Here is a 22844-nt window from a genome sequence, read left to right as displayed (position 1 = left end):
ATGAAATTAATGAAACATAGATGCATTCCTTGATTTCCGCTTTATATTAAGAAATTTGATTAATATTTCCATAATTAATTGTCCATGTGAATTAATTAAACATGTATCTCGATTTTTAAAATTGTCGGATACATGTATCTGGTGAGTAATGATACATGTATTCAAGGAAGAAATATGGTACAAGAAGTAATATTCAAAACTATTGTGAATTCTAGTAATTAGGACCTAAACTGGTGGAATTTATGTAGTTTGCTCATTAGGAGATATTATCTAATCACACAAATATTTTTATCATATTTAATAATTCTCCCTATAGTTTGAAATAATTATATTTTATCTCACTAATTAATAATTTTATAACAGATTTCAATTGTCAAATACATCTATATATATATATTTTTTACTACTAGATATACTGAAATAGAGAAAGAGGTGAGCGAGGTTTACATTAGATACATATCCAAAAAAGTAAAATGTTGATACAATATAACCACTGCAAATGAGAGAAAAGAAATATACTTAATCATAATGGTGTAATAGCATAATTTAATTTGAGTGTGTACACTTCTTCTTTGAACAAACTATTTGTCTATTTTTAATATTACTTTGTTAATGATAGGTTAATATATTTAATAATGTCAAATAGATGTGATTTTAGGATGGAGGGAAGGGGAGTGGGAATCCCCTATTGTTGTTATCATTTATTTATTTTCATATTTTGGATACAAATATGGTTAAAGACTGCCTTTATCTTTAAGTTAAATAAAATATTGGATTAAAAATATGCCAATTCTAAATGAGAGATGTATGTTCATGTCACTAGCTCTTTCAAGTTATACAGAAAGAGTTAAAAAAGCGGATAATAAAAAATATGAATTAATTCGGGCTATATATCAATTTAATTTTTAATTAATATGATATGACATGTTAACTAAGAAATCAATAAGGAGACAGAGACTTTCATTTTTCTATGACATAAAGTTATAAATGAAAAATAGAGCTTCTTTATGTATTTTTTTTTAATTTATCTTATGAATATCCTTTTATATAAACACGTTATATATATGATTTCAGGATATTTTGATCTCCAAGTAATTCTAGAAATCTTGGGTTTGAAAAAAATGGGTTGGACTCATCTTATCAACTAAACAAATTGATCCAAATGTAATTAAACTTAATTTAAGTCATATAATTTTAATTTAAATATTAATTCAAACACCAATAATTTGACTTGATGGATATGTCATAAATTCATAATTTAATGTAGATTTATCCAATAAAATTTCAATGTCAACCGGTCATATATATGTAATTAACACCCATTTAATTAGAAACTTACTAGATATTTTCTTATTTAATAGAAGTTTGTTTTCTTATCTCATAAAATAATGTAATATTGACTGGATTATCATAATAATTTTTTTTACTCCTATATATATATATATATATATATATATATATATATTGCAACCATGGCTAGACAATTCACACAACATTTTCTCTAAATAATAATAAAGTAGAAATGGCAAAAGTTTCAATATGCTACTGTCTCCTTCTTATCATCACATACTTCTCTGGTTGTTCATCAAAAATCTCCTTTCTATAAGTTTTAAATTTAAATTACTGTATGTTTATATTTTATCTATTTTATTATTAATGTGATTTTAGAATCTCTTATTTGATAAATTTTATTTGTAATACTACTTATGTAATACAATCACAATTTAATGGGCGTTTCGATATAAAAATTGTAAAATCTGAAGAAAAAAATACCCGATATATTTGTTTTCAAGTTGAAAATGATATTCGAAAATTAGAGTAGTGTTTTGAACATGAATACAAATTGAAATTACTTTTGAATTTTAGCGAGTGATTTGGATCGTGGAAACAAGCTCTTTGGAGTTTTTCAACCTTTCTGAAAACTTATAACAATTCTATATCCAAACAATTTTTCAGAACAAAAAATTGGAAAAAAAGTAAAAACTATTCGTGGTCAAACTAGCTTTTATAGATTGATATCTTCTTGTAAAAACTAAAGTTGGATGTCATAGATAGGACGTGTATGTCTACTTATTCAACTTTATACATGTTTAAGTGTCTGTTTATGTACATTCAAAATTAAAGATCCTAGATATCAGACGAAGTTAAACGATATATTTGTATATTATGATTTTTTTATTATTATTTTGTAGTTGTCAACCCTACTATTGGCCAAGTTCAGAAAGATGCTAAGGAATGTGTTGCTCCAGTTTTTAAGATACGATGCAAGAACACCAATGATTGTGTGCCTATTTGCAACAAGAATTTTCATGATGCATTATATCCTAGATCTTGTATGGGAGGTGGTTCTGTTTGTATTTGTGCCTATAAATGTTAAAAGTTACTTTGAAGTAAATTAATTCAACAAAATGTTATTAAACTTATCATATTATAAGGTTGATGTTCTATGGTCAAAATGACTCTATTATTATTTAATTTACAACAAGTTATCATCATGCTATTGTTGTCTTCTTATTTATTAGTGGATGTAGTTTTCAATATTCATTAATTTTTTATAAGTAGATTTTGTATTTATATTGATTCAGTTTGAACAGAAAAGGGCGATTAATCAAGTTCGTTAACGAGTTTTTTAACCAGTCTTATGAGGAGTTTTGGGAATGTTGAATAGTTGTTCGAATAGCGAATTGCATTTACGTATCATTAGTGTTAATATTGGCATGTTGGGAACAATGAAAGAAATAACTGATTAGTCTTTGTACGGTAGGTATTTGAAAAAATGTATTAAAAAATATTGAGCAAGAATTTATTGGTATATTACTAGAACCAATTTGTGGTGACGTAGGATTATTTTGAAATAATGATATGTTATTTAGAAAAACTTCAACATGTATACATTAGGCATATAGATAGATGAGTTTTATTATATGGATTAATGTGCTCAAATTGGATTAGAGCTTTGGGTGCCAATAACATAAATTTAAGGTGTGACACTATGAAACGTAATTAGGTATATAAATATTTATAATTGTGATAATTAAGCTTTCACAATCATATACCTAGGTAAAATTCTTTATATTTAAAATAGACTCGAATTTTTTTTGATAAGTAGGGGTTAAATTGAGTCGAATCAAATCTATTTCGATGGCTCTAGCATATTACTTTGTCGATGTAGCTGCTTCTAGCTAAGGAAAATTTACGAAATTTCTGTACTTTTTTTATTTTTAATTTGTTTATCAATTTACTTTTCATTTTTATTATATATTTAAGTTACATAAAAAATGTCATAAATCACAATAATAATCAACAATTTAAAATATTTAAAGACATATAAATAATATGATTGACTCTCAAGTTATATCGGTATCATATAAATTGGGACAGAAAAAATAACATAGATAATTTCAAAATAACGCCAAAAGTACCATAAATCACTACAATGAACAACTTAAGATATTTAAAAGACATATAAAAAAAAATAAGTGACTCTCGAAAATCAATCAAATGCCACATAAATTGAAAAAAAAAAATATACTATTTGAAAATTACGTAAAAAACTATATTTTATAAATCACAAACAAAAGAAATACAATTGACTCTCGAAATTCTATTAGCACCACGTAAATTGAAACAAACAAACAACATATTTTTTGAAAATTATGTAAAGAATCCTATAAAATCACAATAATTAATAATTTAAAATATTTAAAAAAATTATATAAATATTTAGATAACTTACAAAATTTTATTCGTGTCACATAAATTAAAATAAACAAAGTAATAAGTACTCTCTTTGTCCCAATTTATGGACACATTTCATTTTTCAAGAGTCAAATAGTTTAAGTTTGACCAGAATTTGCGCATGAAATCTCTTTTTTTTTAATGAAAATTATAGGAAAAAATGTCTGAAATATATCCGAACTTTGACCGCAATTGTTGTAACGATACCAAACTTTGGAAAGAACCTTTTACCCCCTGCACCATTTAATAGTGTATTTTAAAGGTATATATGTGTTCACGTGGACATTATAAATAATAACATGTCCACGTGGGCAGATATATACCTTTAAAATACACTATTAAATAGTGCAGGGGGTAAAAGGTCCTCCATAAAGTTTGGTATCGTAACAACAATTTCGGCCAAAGTTGAAATATTTTTCAGATCCTTTTCCAAAATTATATATTGTAAACTACGTAAAAAATTTTTACTATAAGTCACAATAATAGACAATTCAAAATATTTAAAAATTATATAAAAAATTTATAATCAAATATAGACTTGCTTAAATTTTGAGATTCAAAATGTATCACATAAATTAGAACTAAAAAAATTACAAACATATGTTGAGCTCGTAATAACATGTTAGGTTGTATCTAATATATACATATATTTTAATTTTCCAACCGGTTTCCGGTATGCGGTACCCGCATCGGACCCTCAAAAAAGGTTAAAAGGGAAAAAACAAAGTGAGAATAGGGTTTTGTGAAGAACCCCACAGCGAAAAAATTCAAGCAGTTCATTCGCAGTACAGAACCCAGGTATATATATATATATCTCTTCGTGCTCAACCGAAGTTCGATTATAGTTCAATTTCAGCTCAATTGATTTCTAGGGTTTTAATTTTTCTGTTAAAAAATGGTATTTTTTGTTCAATTTCAGAAAATGTCAGGAAAGGACCATGATTATCGTATATTTGTTGGAGGCTTAGCTTGGGATGTCACAGACCGTCAACTCGAAGGAGCTTTTGGCCGTTACGGTAAAATCATCGATTGTCAGGTTCGTAGTTTTCGTAAGATTCAGTTTTCGTTGTAATTTATGCGGAAAAAAATGCAATTTTTAAGGATTTTTAGTGTATGTATGTATGTGTGCTGTGTGTTCTTATACTGATTTAGATCATTTGATGATGTTTTTGGAGAATGATTTTTATGTCTACACATTTTTTTCAAATTATTTTAGTGCTGTTTCCTTCATTTTTTTTTTAAAAAAATCATTTCTGTCGGAAACTGCCGTTCTACCTTTATAAGTTGGGGTAAGTTTGTGTACGCACGTCCTTCCCTAGGTCCAACGTTGTGTAATTTCATTGGTTATGTTGATGTTGTACTTTTTTATGCATTTTGAGCAAGTTTGGGAAAATAAATTACCTTTGGGTTTTTCTAGGAAGATTATGACCTTTTGGTCCAAGTATGCAGGGGTTATTTTTCCTTAAAAAGAACTTCAAACATAGTTTTTCCAGAAAAGAATTCCTTATTTGTAAAGCTTGGACCGAATGATGTTAAGATAATAAAATCTTACTAGTTTATCTAAAAGAAAATAATTTGTATGCAATATTTTAGGAGTCCTGAACAGGTATTTGTGGAATGATTGCAAACTTTGTTTGTCTGAACTCTGATGTATACATGAACTTAAGCACTGGAAATAGTTTTGTGTTTTTCTCTCTTCATATGCTTTGTGGTGCTATGCTTTATGGGGGAGTTTGTTGGGTTAATCTTCAACTTTGCAAATCAATTGTATTGCTTCAAGTTGATGTTTAGCTCATGTCTATTTCCAATTTTTCATTTCATTTTAATCATTTATTAATTAGTTTTTTCCTTTAATATTTCTGGATCTGGTTATGCCAGTTAATGGATTTGAGGTGCCTTAGATGGAATTGTATGAGGAAGGATTTTTGTTCATTGGAATGTGAAGTTGCTGGACATAAATACTTGATTCCTTCAGCAGCTTGATTTTGAGGTTTCACTTGCTAGACTATCTGAAAAAGCTTAGATCAGCTGCATGTTAACAATGTGAAGCACTATCGGTTTCTATTGCAGCAGCGATTTGCTCAGAAATGCATCTCTATGTTGATTGCAGCTGATTCACAATTCTGCTCTGGTTCAACCATTAGCTAATAGTATGGTATAGTAATTTCAAGGGGCATTTGTGTTTGGACTTTGGACTTGATGGAAAATGATTGGAATATGTGGACTGAGTGCATCATAGGTGATCTGTTTGGTGGAATCACCATTAATTTTAAGACTTTTTCCTCAATCAAAGTTAAACATAAAGGCATAGCAGTCAAGTGGCAGTAACTATCCCGTCAATATGTTTAATTTTGTGACACATGTCAAATGGGGGAATAGAGGAGGTAAGTTAGCTCTTGATGTAAGGTGCTTAAATTATAAGAGGTAAGTTAGCTCTTGACACATATCAGTTGCAAGCAATGGTGGAATTCCTGCTAATAAGAGGTTCAACTAAGAGATGAATTTTGAATACGCAATTTAGTTCAGAGTCTAGTTTCCATAATTCTTCAAGTTAAATTGGTTGACAGTTTCTGTGAATGGTGCATGTTGTTCTTTAAAGCTAGCAGGACCAATCTGATTGAAGGTTATTGACATTTCTCTTACTAGAATTTGGGTGTTATTGTTATGTGGAGTGTACACCAGATATATGAGTCCCTAAGTGCCTTAACATGGTTGCATCACTATTTTTTTTAGTCAATCTGCCAAGTGCCAACTACGGTTTGCTACGTTGTTTCTAATTCGTGATCTGTAAGGTGTATGTGTAACAGTGAGAAGTTCTTTTGAATGGTCAGTGGCACACATGAGGTAAGAGCTTGGGTACTGGAACTTATGAGAGAAATATAACAACTTTCTTGCGTTTCCTGTAAAATTACGGGGATGTTAAACTTTTACTTTACCATTATAACTATGACGGATCGGTATGAGACGACATCTGGCGGTACCTGTTCTTTGTTCTAAAGAAGTTTCAGGGAAAGAGGTTGAGAGCTATGTGGTACTTAGCTGATCTCCTGCCTTCACGCGAGCCACTTTCAAGATTGAACTTGATTCTCTGACCTTTTGAAGACCTTTAGAAGCTGGTGTACACAGAATCTTGATGCACTTCTGTCTCATTCTCCCTCTTGGTCGCTCATTCCGTTTCAATTGGTGGTTTGCCACTGTCAAGATTGAATGTGATTCTTGATTTCTTAACCTTCTTGAAGACTTTAGAAGCTGTGCTGTTGCGTGCAGAGTCTGGATGCACTTTTGTTTCATTCTCCATTTAGATAGATCATTCTGTTTTACTTGGTTGTTGAATGATCGTTTCGCTCTTGTGAGATGTTCTTCTCTTGAGCAATTGCATTGTCGTCCATATCGTGGACCACCAGATAATGAGATGCCTCTGTAGACTCAGGAGTTGCGTTGCTCAGCCAAGTTAGCAGCTTCAGAGTGTTAAGTTTCATGGATTATTGCTATAGATTAGTTTATTGAGATTTTGCCCTGTTACCTCTGAATTGCATTTCAAAGGCTCAAAGTGGATTAGTTCTTTTGAGTTAACTTTATCTGCTTTGATGCCTTGCTAGCAGATGGCGTAAGTGGTAAGTTGAAAAGTTTCTAGTTGGGGTTTCCCTTAATCAGGATTAGTTGAAGCTTTGTGTTGGAAAAGATAGCTGAATGAAGATCAGTATTTTGAACAGTTACTGAACAAAAAACCAAATGATGTTCATGAGAAGTTTTACCAGGGAAACTTTCGCAGTATGCTTTGTCAGTATGGTCAACTCTTCGAGTGGTAAGCTGTGTTTGTATGGTTAACCACCTGTTCTTAGACATACGTCTGCGATACTTTTGCTCGTTACTCGTTAGTCTGGTTGAAGTATATGAAAGAAGTTTATGGATCCAACATAAGTTCCAATTGGCATAGTTAAGATTTATCCAAGAGGTTAGGAAGCCTTCTTGTTTGGTTTTGTTGTTTTAGCTGTTAATGGTATTGATTACACTGGATACATGTGGTCTGAGTCAAATAATCTGCAGACCTGCAGATTTCTGCTGCCCAAGTAAGACTTCCTCCGTCAAAGTAACTTTATATTCCTAGATCTTGTTTAAAAATATGATTTAACTTCTCTCCTTTTCATACTAATGAAGTGATTAAGAAACTTACAGCAGTCCAGGTTTACTACTTTTCATTTACTTACCTATGCTTTGCGCAGTTGCATGCATAGTTGTATAGTTGGGATTAACTGGGGAATTGAAGTATATATTGAGTAAAGTAAAATATTCGAAGTTGAATGCCGAGTTCACAAGAAACCAAGAACTGGAAGTGTTGTCTAATGACGTCACTCTTGCCACTAAGTGGGCAGAATGATGCATTAATAAGATGTGTGGTGTTCCTTATATATATACACGATAAATATATCATCTAGAGGAAGATTTCATGTGATAATTTCAACACTACATCACAATATGATGACATTCTTTTTTGGTTAAAAATATAAAAAACGACATAATTTGATGATGCCATGTGAATCGCTAGAATGTCATGATATTGTGATAATGTATTGATATGAAACTACCTCTAGATGATATATTTATGTAGCAATGATGATAGTTTGTTACTTTGAAGTTCTACCCTACCTTGTCATGCATGGCCAAAACCAACCACTTTCTCCATTCGCACTTCACTGCATTAAATGTAGATCATCAAGTTGAAAGTGAAGGTGGTTTTAAGAGAGTGCTCTTGAAATGGTCTTAAGCATTAAGGAAAGGAATGTACCTTCCATTTTGTTTTCAGAATCGACTTTTGATACTGTTTTGAGGAGCTCCAGAATGAACCTTTCTATGACTTTTGGAGTTTTATGTGTATTTTTGCGTGTTTTGGACTTAATTTTGAGTTGAATTATTGGCTACTCAATTTAAACTATTGCTCTAGCAAGGGTTAGATCATGTCAAAGAATGCTACTTTGATTTGCTATTATTTTGCTAATTGAGAAATCATCAATAATTCTGGTCATGTAGTTTTCACTGTTTAATTCTTCAGAATTTGCATGTGAAAGAGTAAAGGTAAATGCAACTCCTCCTTTATTGTGTGTTATATCTGAAGGTCTTGTCCTCGTTATCAATTTGATTTTGTTCCTGATATATTATTACAGGCTTCTAAGAGAGTAAATATTTAGCTTGATGTGTTTGTCTTGTGCTAGTTTCTAAACTGTTAGCACTGTAGGTTATGCTGGAAAGGGATACAGGGCGTCCTCGTGGATTTGGGTTTTTAACGTTTGCAGACCGTCGCTCCATGGAAGATGCAATCAGAGAAATGCATGGTAGGGAGATTGGTGATAAGGTGATCTCTGTGAACAAGGCCCAACCAAAGATGGGTGGTGAGGATTCTGACCATGGCTATGGCGGTGGCTACGGAGGCGGTGGCAGGGGTAGCTACAGAGGCAGTGACAGGGGTAGCTATGGTGGCGGTGACAGGGGTAGCTATGGTGGTGGTGGCCGTGGAAGCTACGGTGGTGGTGATAGGTCAGCAGGGCAAGACAATTGTTTCAAGTGTGGCCGCCCAGGCCATTGGGCTAGAGACTGCCAACAAGAAGGTGGTGGCCGTGGTTCACGTGCATTATCCCCCCCTCCTCGATCAAGGTTTGGTGGAGGTAGTGCACGTGAGGATCGTTATGGCAGTGACCGTCGGTATACGGATGATCAATACGACAGAGGCCATTATGCTGACAAGGAGCGCTATGATAGCAAAGATGATAGATATGGAAGCCGTGATCGATTTGCCAATGACAGGTGTGATATTTTCCCTATTCTTGCTTGGTGTTACAGATCTAATTTTTTCCCCCTATCTTACCAAAAATGACTTCTTATGATATTTAGGCACCCTGCGGGCGGTGATCGTTTTGCGGACAACAAGTATGGGGTTTCTGACCGATATGGTCAGAACGGTTCAGGCAAAGAGAGGGGTTTCGACAGGGATGTAGGTCCACGAGATGGTGACAGGTACTCCAGTGGAGGACCAGCACGTTACGAGGGGAAAAGCGTCAGAGACAGAGCAGGACCATATGATCGTCCTCGTAGGGGAGGACGTCCACCCGCCGCTGCCTTTGACCGTTATTGAAGTGCTAAATCTGTGATGTGTTAGACTATCCATGTTTGAATTTTAGCTCTCCTTTTTAGTATCTTGCACTTTTGGTTAAGTAATCTCTAAAGATGTAAAGATGTTGAATTGTATCAACTGTTGTAGGGGAAAACTATATCTTGGTTTTATATTGCTAGAAAAACTTTCTGCATTTTAGTTTTTACTGTTAACAAAAATAGCTCTTCATTGTCTATCGGAAACAGCCTCTCTATCTAACAAAAGTAGGGATAAGGTCCGTGTATGTTTTATCGTCTCAGATGGTCACTCAACTATGCATTCTTCTCTCAGAAAGTCACTCAACTTTTGAGTTAAAATTTAAAGTTGAGAGTTAAGTGACTTTTGAGTTAAAATTCAAAGTTGAGTAACTATTTTAGAGAAAAATGTATAGTTGAATGATTTTTGAGTTAAAATTGAAAGTTGTGTGATTTTCTGAGAGAAGAGTGCATAGTTGAGTGATTATTTGATATATTAACTCTCCACTTGTGGGATTACATTGGTATGTCTTTTTTCTTGTTCGTCTGATGGAAAATTGCTATCACATTCGGTTTAGAGAGCACTCTTTCCGTTGAATGCAAAATATCGGATAGCTATGAGATAGTTGAAACTTCAATAACTACTCCACGAGGTAGGGATAAGTTGATAAGATCTCCATACATTTTATCCTCCGCAGATTTCATTCGTAGAATTTTACTATATATATAATTGTTGTAAACTTCAACCAAATAATGTTCAAATGCATACTAGTGTTAAGGAACATATAGATACTATATTATCACTATTTAATCTTGGGTAAATTGATTAGAAACTACTAAATATTAGTGTATTTAATAGTCACTTCTAGACATTTTAGCTTAGTCTATTAAATACTTGTATTTCTTATTGAATAAAATTTGATTAGATAAAAATTAGGTGTTACGTGCAGTAAATGATTACGTGAAAGAAAAAATAAATATTAGAAGACTTATAATACTTAACATTTTACTGATACATCAAGATTGGAGTTGTAATTTAACCTAAGTACCACTTACATAAAGAGTTCCAAATTTTTTTTAAGAGCCTTTGATCATGTTTAACCAGAGGTCTTTGATTTTTTTAAAAATATTTTATCTCTTGGGTAAAATTTTCAGCTTAAATTCAAATTAATTGGACTTCAAAATAGGTAATAACACCGAGTGAGCAAAAAAATATTTAATATAAAAAAATAAAAGTATGATGCACATGGATGCCTAGTAAACTATGTTGTATTAAAGTGTGAACTAGTCACTCTCAAAGTCTGAACAAGTTGACAAGTCTATATATATATATATATTATTTGGTTCTTGATTAATTATTTATATTTATTACATGATTTTTAAAAAAAATATCAAAATTACTGAATTATGTAAATTTCGTAATCAAAACGTGAGTTTTTAACGAACATCAAAATTACTGGATCATGTAGATTTTATAATCGAAATGCTAGCTCCACCACTGATTATTGATGCAAGTAGGCAATATATTCCTAACATATATATTTGCTTTTGATCTATATAAAAGCTTATAAGTTCTTAGTTCCTACCACCTTTGAAATGTCAAATTCAAAAAGGATACAACTAGTACCACATTATTATTCTTGGAGCACATCATTTTCTCTTTCAAAAATGGAAAATATATGAATAAAAAGCTAGGAATATTTTCTAAAATTGCTGCAAAAGTTGTGTGTATATATCAAATTCAAAAAGGATATCACTAGTACCACTTTATTTTCTACAATATTTTCAGCTTGTTGACATATTTGCACTTCCAATTGTATATATGTTTTGACTCAATTTATTGTTTACTTTCTTTCTTTGTCTTTATATCCCCCTACCCCACCCCACCCCCACCAAATCATATTTGTTCCTTTTTTTTGCTTCTACATTGGATAATAAGACATTGCCACTTTTTTTTTTGTATTTATCCTTATATTCCTTGTATTTATCCTAGTGTCCTTTATATGTTAGTGTGGTGGGGTGATTCCATCTCCATTGTGTAGCCTTTCAAGTGTTGATAGATCGCGATTTTTTGTTATATTTTTATTGGCATGGACTGAACATGATCCCTAGCTAGTTGTGAACGTATATGCATTGACTTCGAAAAACCTTAGTAGGATGGTTCACATGAAATGTAGTGTGCTCGACTTTTCCGGGTGGGGTGGTAATTAGGGTCATATAGCTCTATTGCTATATTTTTAAATGTTATGCAAATATATATTTTAAAAATATACTCATTAGGACTACGTTAAACTCAAGTCTAAAGTTTGTTCATAGATTACTCAATTTTACAGATAAAATATTAGACATAACATTTAAGCTTTGCTATAACGTAATTTGCAAAAATTTAGAGTGAAGTCTAACGTTTTTTCAAGTGTAAAATTTCCAATCGGCTCAAAAGAGATGTAAAATTTAAAAGGTTCATAATTTTTTAAAAAAATCATTTACTAAATAATTATTCTTTTTTAATTATCTTACTTGTTATTTTTATTTTTATTGATATGATGATGCTATAATAACATCATCTTTTTGTATGTTCTTTCACTTCCTTGGACTACTATATAATTGCGTAACTACTAGGGCATTGACTAATGTAGAAGAAAAATTATACATACATTATAGTATTTTTGTTTTTTAAGAGATTCTAAGTAATTGCTCAAAGAAACTAATTCAATAAAATATTTAAATATTTGGATTCCTTGCTACTAACTAATAGTCTACAACATATAGGTCATATAGTGGAATTTAAAATATGTGGCTGCTAATTTTAATTAAACATAACGAAACTACTACTCAAGGTTTGAACAGATGTAACCTAATCCTTAACTTGATTAATTATAGTAATTACGGATCAATTAAGGGTGGAGGAAGCGGTATGAGCAGTGGTGTACGCATGATTTTTCATAAGCGGGGTGTCAGTATTGAGTTGGACAGGTTTTATATTATATTGGGCCAAACTGCCAAAATAGGGCTATGTATCGATCGGTTCGATTTGATTTTAAAGTTTACTCTATTCGATTTATTGGTTATCAGTGTGAAGGTGAAGTCGCGTTTATTGGATGGTGGAGGATAATATCAACGTGTTTATGAAACTTATTTTCCATACTTTTGTTAGGAAAGTCAATCTCCTTAATTTTAAAGAACTTATTTAGAAAAAATATTTTGTAAAAATATTCTGATAAATCAAATATTAAAAAATTGAAAAATATTTTCCTCGCCAAACACATCCTATGTGTTTTCAACTTATTAAAACGTCACTAATTATAGTCACATGTAGACATAGATAAGATCAATTTGACCCAACAATTGGAATTAGTAAACTAAACAACTTGATTAGGAAAAGTAGTTAACTTCTCCAAGAGAAATTAATTAAATGATTGTATTTTAAAATAGAAATTTGTTTTTCCCCAACAAAATAGGTAAAATGTTAAATAATTAATTTACTTGACCGACCATTGGGTATCGAATTTGAATGACAAATTGACAACTGTTTTCCAGCATGTAGCAACTTAATAAAAAAAAAGGGGTATTTATTCGAAAAATAAAAGAAATGTTGTAAAATTATATTAAAATAATAGCAATATTGAAAGGTCAAGAAACTAAATTTCTCCTATTATACGAGAGAGAGTTTGAGGCTGAAGCAGGCACTTTCACGTATCTGCTTTAACAAGAGTATTTTTTTAAAAAAAATTACATTTTTTATCAAAATTATGGAACCCATTTAATATACACCCTTTAGTTTTAAATTTTATTACTATAATAAATAAATAAATAAATAAACAATAATCTTCAAGTGTATCACATAGCATGACTCTATTTATACAATTACATAGAGGGTACATTACATAAAATTTTTTTGTCTTAAATATAACATAAACCATTGAGATTATCAAGAAACCTATGAAGGTCAGGTGGACAAGTTTGAATATGAGTTCAATTGAATTAGCATTATATTACAAATAATTTTTAATCGTAACTAATTCATAATAATAGCTTAATTATTATTTTTTAAAGAGCAATTAACACTTTTTATAAATGTCCATAAAACTTATAGCGACATTAAATATAATAACAATTAACTAATACCGGTAAGGCTTTAGCACATCTTTCTTAATGTGCATATTTATTAGAGCTAAACATAACATATTTATGTTTTAAAAAATTAAATATCTATAAATATGAAATTTAAATCTCAATTATTATTACATACGTCATCTTTTTGTTTGTTCTTTTACTTCCTTTGACTACTATTACGTAACTATTAGGGCATTGACTATATGTATAGGAAAAAAAATTATACGTGGTATTATTTATTAGAGATTCTAACCAATTATAGAATTTAATATTTTGATTCCTTGCTACTAATAGTCTACATGTAGGTCATAGTAGAATTTTAAATAAGTGGCTATAAATTAATTAAACATAACATGATTCATCATAGAAATAAATATCAAATTTGAAGTTGATTTAGATCAATTTGATTCTGTGAAATTTTTTAAAAACTCTTAATAATCTGTCAAAATTTGTGGACAATTTAATTCATATTTACGAAATAATTTATACGAAAATCCTAATAATCAAGCAGAATTTGTGGCAGGTTCATTCATAAAAATTACTACTAATTATCATTCATGAGTGGAGACAAAGGCAAGTTCTTAGACGATCTGTCAGAAATTGAACTCTAACCTATGATTTCAAAATTATTTTAACACGACTTATGCAAACGGAATCAAAAATTAAATAGTGAAAAATAACTTATTTATGGAGGTATTAGGTACGATATAATTGTGGTATTATATAATTATGGTATGAATATTACAACCTAATTTGAAGAAGGATTCACATGACAACAGATATGAACGTGACCAACAGTCATAAACTCATAATTAAGATCAAATTAAATGTATAAAAATAATCATATTCTAATCAATTTAATTAATTAGGTGTGATTATGCCAACCAATTACACAGAAAATTAATATTATGTCTTTATCTAAGTGCCGTATCCCAGATTTTTTGGGATAATTATGAGTATCATTCAATTAACAATACAGTCATATAATTTTTTGGAAAAAAATCATACATTAATAGTTTGTATGGTCATTAAAAACATCACATCAAAATTTGAATTAGACAAATAAAATAAATCAGAACTTTTAAAATATGTTAAAAGTTTGCAAGAATATAGCTAATAGCATGGATTTTAAAAAAATCGAAAAAGAGCCAATCAAAATGAAAATAAAATCTGGATTTAGCGCAATTTCTTTATCCTTTAATAATGATGAATTCTTAGAAAACCACCATAATAGTGACATTTTTAATGGTAAAGGACGATTGGTGTTTAATAGGTTACGAATAGATATTCTTATCCGAAACTTATTGTTAAGGATAATCGAGGTCCAATATGTAAAAAAGATAAATGTAGGTCATTTTCAATACGCCAGTGATAATTCTTTTATGTTTTTAGTTACTATCGTTTATCATATCAAAAATAATTTGAAAATATCTACTTTATTAGGGTATTTTAAGTCTAAAATTGTTTCCTAATTATTGACTATTTTATGATTGGTTATCACAAGGACCAATTCAAAATCACGTGTATGGTTCATAAACTTAATCTTTACTTAGTCAAATAATACAAATCTTGAATTATTGATAAGAACTCTACACCACAAAAAATATAAGTAATGATACGTATTGAATATGTGTTTTACTTGTCAATCGAAGTCTAGAGGAGGACGTGTTAGGTGCAGAGGCGGATTCACAATTTTAAAAGAATAGATATTATTATAAAAAGGCAATTTTAAAACTTTCATAATTTAACTTTTAGATTCTTATTGTTAACTTTTTTTGCCTAAACAAATATAGGTTCACGATAAATTTTTAAAATTAATTTTAATGATTTCCACATATATATCCTACTTTGTGTTAAAATCTAAAAATGATATAATTAGTTAAGTCAGTTGATTATACGATATATCGTCCCCTACTATTACTTTTTATATATGTATATTTGGTTTAACTATATACACTTTCACAATAACAAAAGTAGAATATGGATTTTAATATGTCAAACGTAACTTAGAGATTTAAAATGAATAAATCAAATAAAGAAAAAAAATAGCATAATAGCAATATACTAATGTAATTGTCCGAGTGACATATAAAGAAGATAATATGTACGGAATTTAAAAAAAGGATCTTTATATTAAGACAAACATAAGAGATCGATAATATAAAATACAAAAAAAGTGATAACGTCTTTTATCAAATTGTAATTATGAGTTATTTTGTACTTTGTACCACTTCATCCAAGTTGTCTAAAATTGGACATTAGCTACCGACTAAGGTTTGATTAATTTTATTATTATTTTTCTCTTTTTATTTCGTATTTGATATTTATACTAAAGTTGATTAAATTTGAATTCATACTAACAAATAAAGTGCTTCCTAATAATTATTTGATCTCATACTTTATATTTATCATTTTTTTTTGTTTATTTGTAGACACTGTACCAAAAATAAATTTTAGCGATAATTAATTAATGACAATAGCTTAATTGCTGCTAAATATATATATTTTTAGAAGCAATACTGGTGACAAATAGGGGCGGAGGCAACATATAATGAGGGGGTTCCCTCGACAAAAAATATTACTATTTATACATGGTTAAAATTATTTTTTAGGTATGTATAATAGATGTCGAACCCCCTTCCACTAGTTCGTGTGTTTACTTCTCAAATTTTGAATCCCCTTATTAAAATTTCTAGCTCCGCCACTGGTGACAAATACATTTTAATACTCTAAAACTTATAACAACATTGAATCTAATATCAATTAACTAATCCAGTAAAGTTCTAACTCTATTTGTTAAATGCATATTTATCGTCACTAAAAATTATTTTTGTTATAGCTGGAAAACACATTGCGTACAAATGAGGTACTAATTAATTAGTCGTTTTCTTCACCTTTTTTAGAGGTTAATTTTCGACGTTTAAATTAAATGATAAAACGTATCAAGTTGATTGACCCTTAGATATTTTTTATTGTTTTTTTATGGCCACATGTTCGATCAATAATGGACATTATATAATAAAATGTTGTATATAACAGATAAAATTAAATTGAAAAGAAATCAATCTTTTTAAAGAAAAAAAATATTCCACGTTGTAAGTTTACTGCAACAAATTAACAATATACCCTCATAAAAAAAATTGTTTTACATTTGCTTTCATGAGGGTAAAATCGTAAAAAATTAACGCTTCTAATTCCTCAACTATTAATAAATTCTAATTTTTTATACTTTCTTTTAAGAATATAAATAAGGAAAATGAAAGGTAAATTAATCAGAAAACAATTTATTTTGTCATATTAAATTCAAGATTTATAATAATGACTCGAACTACAAGTTGCACTTGTAGGGCATATATAGTATTCATTGGTCGATGAGTATAATTAATTACCCCACAATATTAATGTCACGTATTTCATGACTCATCCAAATAAAAATATATATATAATGAGATCCCTGTCAACTTATAATTTGAACGGTAAAAAATAACGATATAAAAAGTTATTTATTGTGTTGATCTTCCATATATAAAAAAGTTCCTATAATATAGCTAAAATATTTTGTAATATACTCATTCAAATAAAAATATACTATTAGAAAATAAAATCTCGTGCTAATAATTTACAATTTGAACAATAAAAGATAACGATTTTGTAATACTCAATTCAAATAAAAATATACTATTAGAAAATGAAATCTTGTACTAACTTACAATGATCAGTAAAAATAACGATATAAAAAATAAGTTATTGTGTTGATCTTCCATATATGCAAAAGATCCTATAATATAGATAAAATTATATTTGTAATGAATTACAAAATCAAATATCTCGTATAAAATATGATTGCTTCAATTATTTTTTCAGACCAATAAAATATTACTACAATTTTAGTCTTCAATTTGATAGATTTTTTCTAAAATATATCTTTCTTTGTCCACCCTTCTTTCCAAGAAACTTGCTCAAGTCAACTATAAACTCTATGTTTTAGACTACCCCCTACCCCCACCCCCCACCCTTAATAAGGTAGTGTTGGATTTTTATTTTTTTTAGGTGGGGGGGGGGGGGTGCATGACTATGGTAGGTGTGTTAAGATGAGGTCTATATAAATATGCACATTTCATGTATACAACTACAAATGAAATATCATCCTAACAACTTTTTCTTCACTTAAATCAATTCGATAAGATATTTATCACCTCGATCGATCATCGATCATATTACAACATGACGATGAACCTACCTATCCGAGTCCTCGTGAGCCGATGGTTCATGGTGTTTGGAACCATGTTGATCCTATCAGCCGCGGGTGCCACCTACATGTTCGGTTTATATTCTAGTGACATAAAATCTTCCTTAGGATATGACCAAACTACCCTCAATCTACTAAGTTTTTTCAAAGATTTAGGGTCAAATGTTGGTATTTTATCAGGTCTAATCAATGAAATTTCACCACCATGGGTTGTTCTTTCAATTGGGGCTATATTAAATTTTTTTGGTTATTTTATGATATGGATGGCCGTGACCAAAAAAATGTCAACAAAAGTTTGGTTAATGTGTTTATATATTTGTATTGGTGGAAATTCACAATCTTTTGCTAATACTGGTGCACTTGTGACATGTGTTAAAAATTTTCCAGAGTCACGTGGTGCTGTTCTTGGATTACTCAAAGGTTTTGTTGGTTTAAGTGGTGCAATTTTAACACAAATTTTTCATGCACTTTATGGTAATGATTCTAAGTCTTTAATTTTACTTATTGGTTGGTTACCAGCTGCTATTTCTTTTGTTTTTTTACGTACAATTAGGATTATACAAGTTGTTAGAATCGCACATGAACTTAAAGTGTTCTATAAGTTTTTGTACATGTCGCTTGTTCTAGCTGGATATCTCATGGTGATTATCATACTTCAAAAGAAATTCGATTTCACGAGGGTGGAGTATGGTTTGAGTGCAGCTCTTGTAATATTCTTGCTTTTCTTACCACTTGGTTTGGTTATAAAGGAGGAAATCAATTCATGGAATGCGAAGAAACTCGCCTTGGATAGTATTTCCAAGGTCAAAGTTGTAACTGAAAGCCCTAAAAGTGAGGCTCCTCAACTACCATCACCACCATCATCAGCAGTTGTGACTACTGACACTACTTTCGAGAAACAAGGTTTGGATGGTATTGTTCAAGAAAAGTTAAAAACTAGTGATGTTGACTTAAAAGATCCAAAGGTTTCAGTTTCTTGTTGGAAGACAGTTTTTCAACCGCCAGCCCGGGGAGAAGACTTTACTATACTCCAAGCTCTATTCAGTCTAGACATGCTAATACTATTTATTGCTACAATTTGTGGAGTTGGTGGGACATTAACAGCTATAGACAACTTGGGACAAATTGGGACATCACTAGGGTACCCTAAAAAGAGTATTAGTACATTTGTGTCCTTAGTAAGTATATGGAATTATTTGGGAAGAGTAGTGGCTGGTTTCTTATCAGAATATTTTTTGAAAAAATACAAATTTCCAAGACCTTTAGCCCTAACCATAACACTAGTAGTCTCTTGCATAGGCCACATTTTAATTGCATTTAATGTGCCTAGTGGACTATACATTGCATCCATAATTATTGGATTTTGTTTTGGTGCACAATGGCCATTACTTTTTGCAATAATTTCTGAACTTTTTGGACTAAAATACTACTCAACATTATATAATTTTGGGTCAGTAGCAAGTCCAATTGGTTCATATGTGCTTAATGTAAGAGTGGCTGGTTATTTATATGATAAAGAGGCAGAAAAACAATTGAAGGTATTGGGAAGGAGAAGAGGGGACGGTGAAGATTTGAATTGTGATGGAGTTGAGTGTTTCAAATTAGCTTTTATTATTATAACATTAGTTACTATTTTTGGGGCTTTTGTTTCAATTATTTTAGTGATTAGGACTAGGAAGTTTTATAAGAGTGATATTTATAAGAAATTTAGAGAAGAAGCTAAGAATGATGAGATGGAAATGACATTGGCACAAAATGGTACTAGTAAGGGGTAGATTAGGAATGAATTGTAAGAAGACAAAAATGTTGAATAGAAGAAAAAGAAATTAAAGATTTTTAGATAGTTTTTGGTATCTTTTTGTAATATAGTACATGTATGAACTATATTTTTGATATTTTCTCTCACGTGTACTTTCCTTTACTTAATTTTCTGTATGTTATATTGTTATGGAGTCTCACGTTTAAACATGTTTCAATAATATCATTGTCATTATTACAGACATACGGAGTTAGTTTAAGTTAAAAACTATTTCAAACAACATATATTCTTTACCTTTTTTTTCCAAGAAAAAAGAAAGGTTGACAATTCAGAATATGAAGATATTGTTAGCGAGCGAAATAAAGAAAAATAAAGTAAAATTTGTAAGTAGGGTCCAATTAAAAAGAAAAGACGGTATATATATAAATTAAATGAAAGTGAAGTGCAAGCTAACCCCTTTATTTCATTGCCAATTTTATTTAGTAACGAATTATAAATAATGATTTATTATTTACGAGCTATTATTTCATGAGATCAGTGATAAATATCATAACTAGTTATAATCCTTAATAATTGGAGTATTATAGTTTGACTTGTTGAACTTTGTGTGGAAAGGATATCTGTTTTGTTTGACCAAAATATGTGGTGTTGAAATATTCGAAAACAGTAGCAAGTGGTCATTTTTTTAAAGCAATTATTTGTTTGATCTAGTAATTAATAATTTAATTTTAAAAAAAATTGAGAATCCAATAATAATGGAGATCAAGTGTGCCCCATATATAATAATATATTGATCTTTACATGAAGCACACATATTAAAATTGTGTCTATTACTAAAGAAATACAGTGAGACAAATGAAAAGATCTCAATTTCAAGCTCTAAAAATTTGGATTGTATGATTAAAGAAATTAAATTCAGTCAAATTGAGAAATTCGCCCTTCGTTCTATCTTTTTTTTTATGTTATGAAAGGCGGGTCTATCTAACTTGGGTTGTATGACAAAGAAATCAAATTCAATGTATTGTATTGATATATCAATTTTGATATTTCACCATTTATTTTTGGAGGCTCTCACTTTCAAGAGCTGACAAGTATAATTAATTATGAGTACGTAGCATTTAGGCATGCCAACTTTCAGGTGCAATAAATGTGACTCATAAATAACTAATCTACTTTGATAGGCGATGAATATTCTGTTTTTCGTCGTAATCAGAAGTTTCAAATTTAGTTTTTTTGTAAAAATAATTTTTTTCAATACAACCCTTGTAAGTAATTATTTTCGAAGTAGCCCTAATTCGAATTTTTCTTATCCGTCTTTATTAAGGGAGCGGGGCCAAGTAGGAAGTTTCTTTTTTAGGAACGAGGTCCCCTCCCTTCAAGAGGATCACCAATAACTTTGCATTTCATTAGGTACCACTATAACTTAATTAAGGACAATAATATAATTGTCGTTATTATATATTTTGTGACAATAATATAATGTGCGAATTTATAACTATCACTTTATATATAAATATTGCTAAAGATTTTAGTGACTCTGAATGCAACGATATTAACACTTTCTATATATAATTGCCACTTAAAATTTTAGCGACTCTGACTGCAATGATATTAACTCAATTACCGCTAAATATTTTTGCGATAATAAATATTAATCTCTATTACCACTTAATGTCTTTTTTGTTATAGTGTAGCCTTATTCCATCTATTTGATCTTTAAAAAAACAGTAGAACTTCTTGTACCGTTAAAATTATGGATTCATATTTAATATTTATTAAATTTTATATAAAATATTTAATTATATTATGTATCAAAAATTATAGATTTAGATGAATCCTGGGCACATCCGCCCCTGATTTGTTTATCTTCATTCTTTGTGATGTAGCAAATGAAATTTTTATCATTTAATCATATGATTAAGCGACATATTTTTAATTTATGACTATATGCATAGTATTTTATCACTTGTAAGATAATTATCAATAAAAAATATATGATAAGCATCACATATAATTTTAAAAAAATAAATTAAATATATTAAACTCATAAATTTTAAATTCTTATGGCACACTTCTTATTCTTTCATGGTAGTAAATTTGTTGAATATTAAATTCCCTAATTTAAAGGATACTGGTCCAAAACTATAGAAATCCCTAATTTTTAGAGGAAAAAAGGAGTTATACTCCATGAATAATTAGTCCTTCTAAGCAATTTGTGCATGTGTACGACACTATTCATAGAAAAAAATATTTATTTGCCCCCGTTAATTAAATACCAAATCAAGTAATTTAATTTACTAATTAAGAAATAAAGTAAAAAGATATATTATTTAACCATATTAACATATTTATATACATATACTTCATGAATATGTAAATACTTATCGACAAAGTATAATATATCAGAACTTATTCTTATCTTTGTAAGGTTTTGTAGGAAATCGACTGTTAATTTTTAATAGACTTAAATTAATAATTAATATAATTCGACGTAAAATCAACAAATTAATATAATTATGATTATTTTACGTAAATATCCAATAACACTTCATGTCAAACATGAATAATTGATATCTTTTCCAAATCAAATAATATCTTATTTATACCAAAGACTCCATAAACTCAAAAACTATATCAACTTTAACCTTTTATCCAATAATAGAATTAACATAAATATATAATGACTCTTTAATTATTTCCCTCTTCTAACCAAATTACACTACATAACGCTTATAAGTATTTTATCCTTAATAGAACTAACAAGTAACATCCTATATACACAAAATTCTCATAAATAAAACCTCTATATAACTCATAACACCATAGTTTAAACACTTCAAAAAATAAAAAAAAATTATCAAAATA

At 29.6% G+C, this 22844-nt stretch overlaps 2 protein-coding genes across 4 annotated transcripts; both read left to right on the top strand.

The window, feature by feature from the left end:
- The first annotated feature begins 4577 nt into the window (after positions 1–4577).
- LOC125844009 (glycine-rich RNA-binding protein RZ1C) lies at positions 4578–10042 on the top strand. Of its 3 annotated transcripts, XM_049523227.1 has the most exons (4): positions 4578–4774; positions 5617–7543; positions 8972–9537; positions 9625–10042. In XM_049523227.1, the coding sequence occupies exons 3-4, from the start codon at positions 8975–8977 to the stop codon at positions 9863–9865; spliced, it is 804 nt and encodes a 267-aa protein (XP_049379184.1). In that variant the 5' UTR covers positions 4578–4774; positions 5617–7543; positions 8972–8974; the 3' UTR covers positions 9866–10042. The 3 variants fall into 3 exon arrangements, with proteins under 3 accessions (XP_049379184.1, XP_049379183.1, XP_049379185.1); XM_049523226.1 differs by lacking the exon at positions 5617–7543 and having other exon boundaries at positions 4588–4774; XM_049523228.1 differs by lacking the exons at positions 4578–4774; positions 5617–7543 and adding an exon at positions 7560–7808.
- An 8072-nt stretch (positions 10043–18114) lies between these two features.
- LOC125843999 (protein NUCLEAR FUSION DEFECTIVE 4-like) lies at positions 18115–20057 on the top strand. Its single transcript, XM_049523216.1, has one exon. The coding sequence runs from the start codon at positions 18196–18198 to the stop codon at positions 19993–19995; it is 1800 nt and encodes a 599-aa protein (XP_049379173.1). The 5' UTR covers positions 18115–18195; the 3' UTR covers positions 19996–20057.
- Positions 20058–22844: the final 2787 nt, after the last annotated feature.

Source organism: Solanum stenotomum, chromosome 11 (assembly GCF_019186545.1).
Source record: "Solanum stenotomum isolate F172 chromosome 11, ASM1918654v1, whole genome shotgun sequence".
Lineage (NCBI taxonomy): Eukaryota > Viridiplantae > Streptophyta > Magnoliopsida > Solanales > Solanaceae > Solanum > Solanum stenotomum.
Note: the sequence above shows the minus strand (reverse complement) of the source record. Positions and strands in the feature narration are given on the sequence as shown.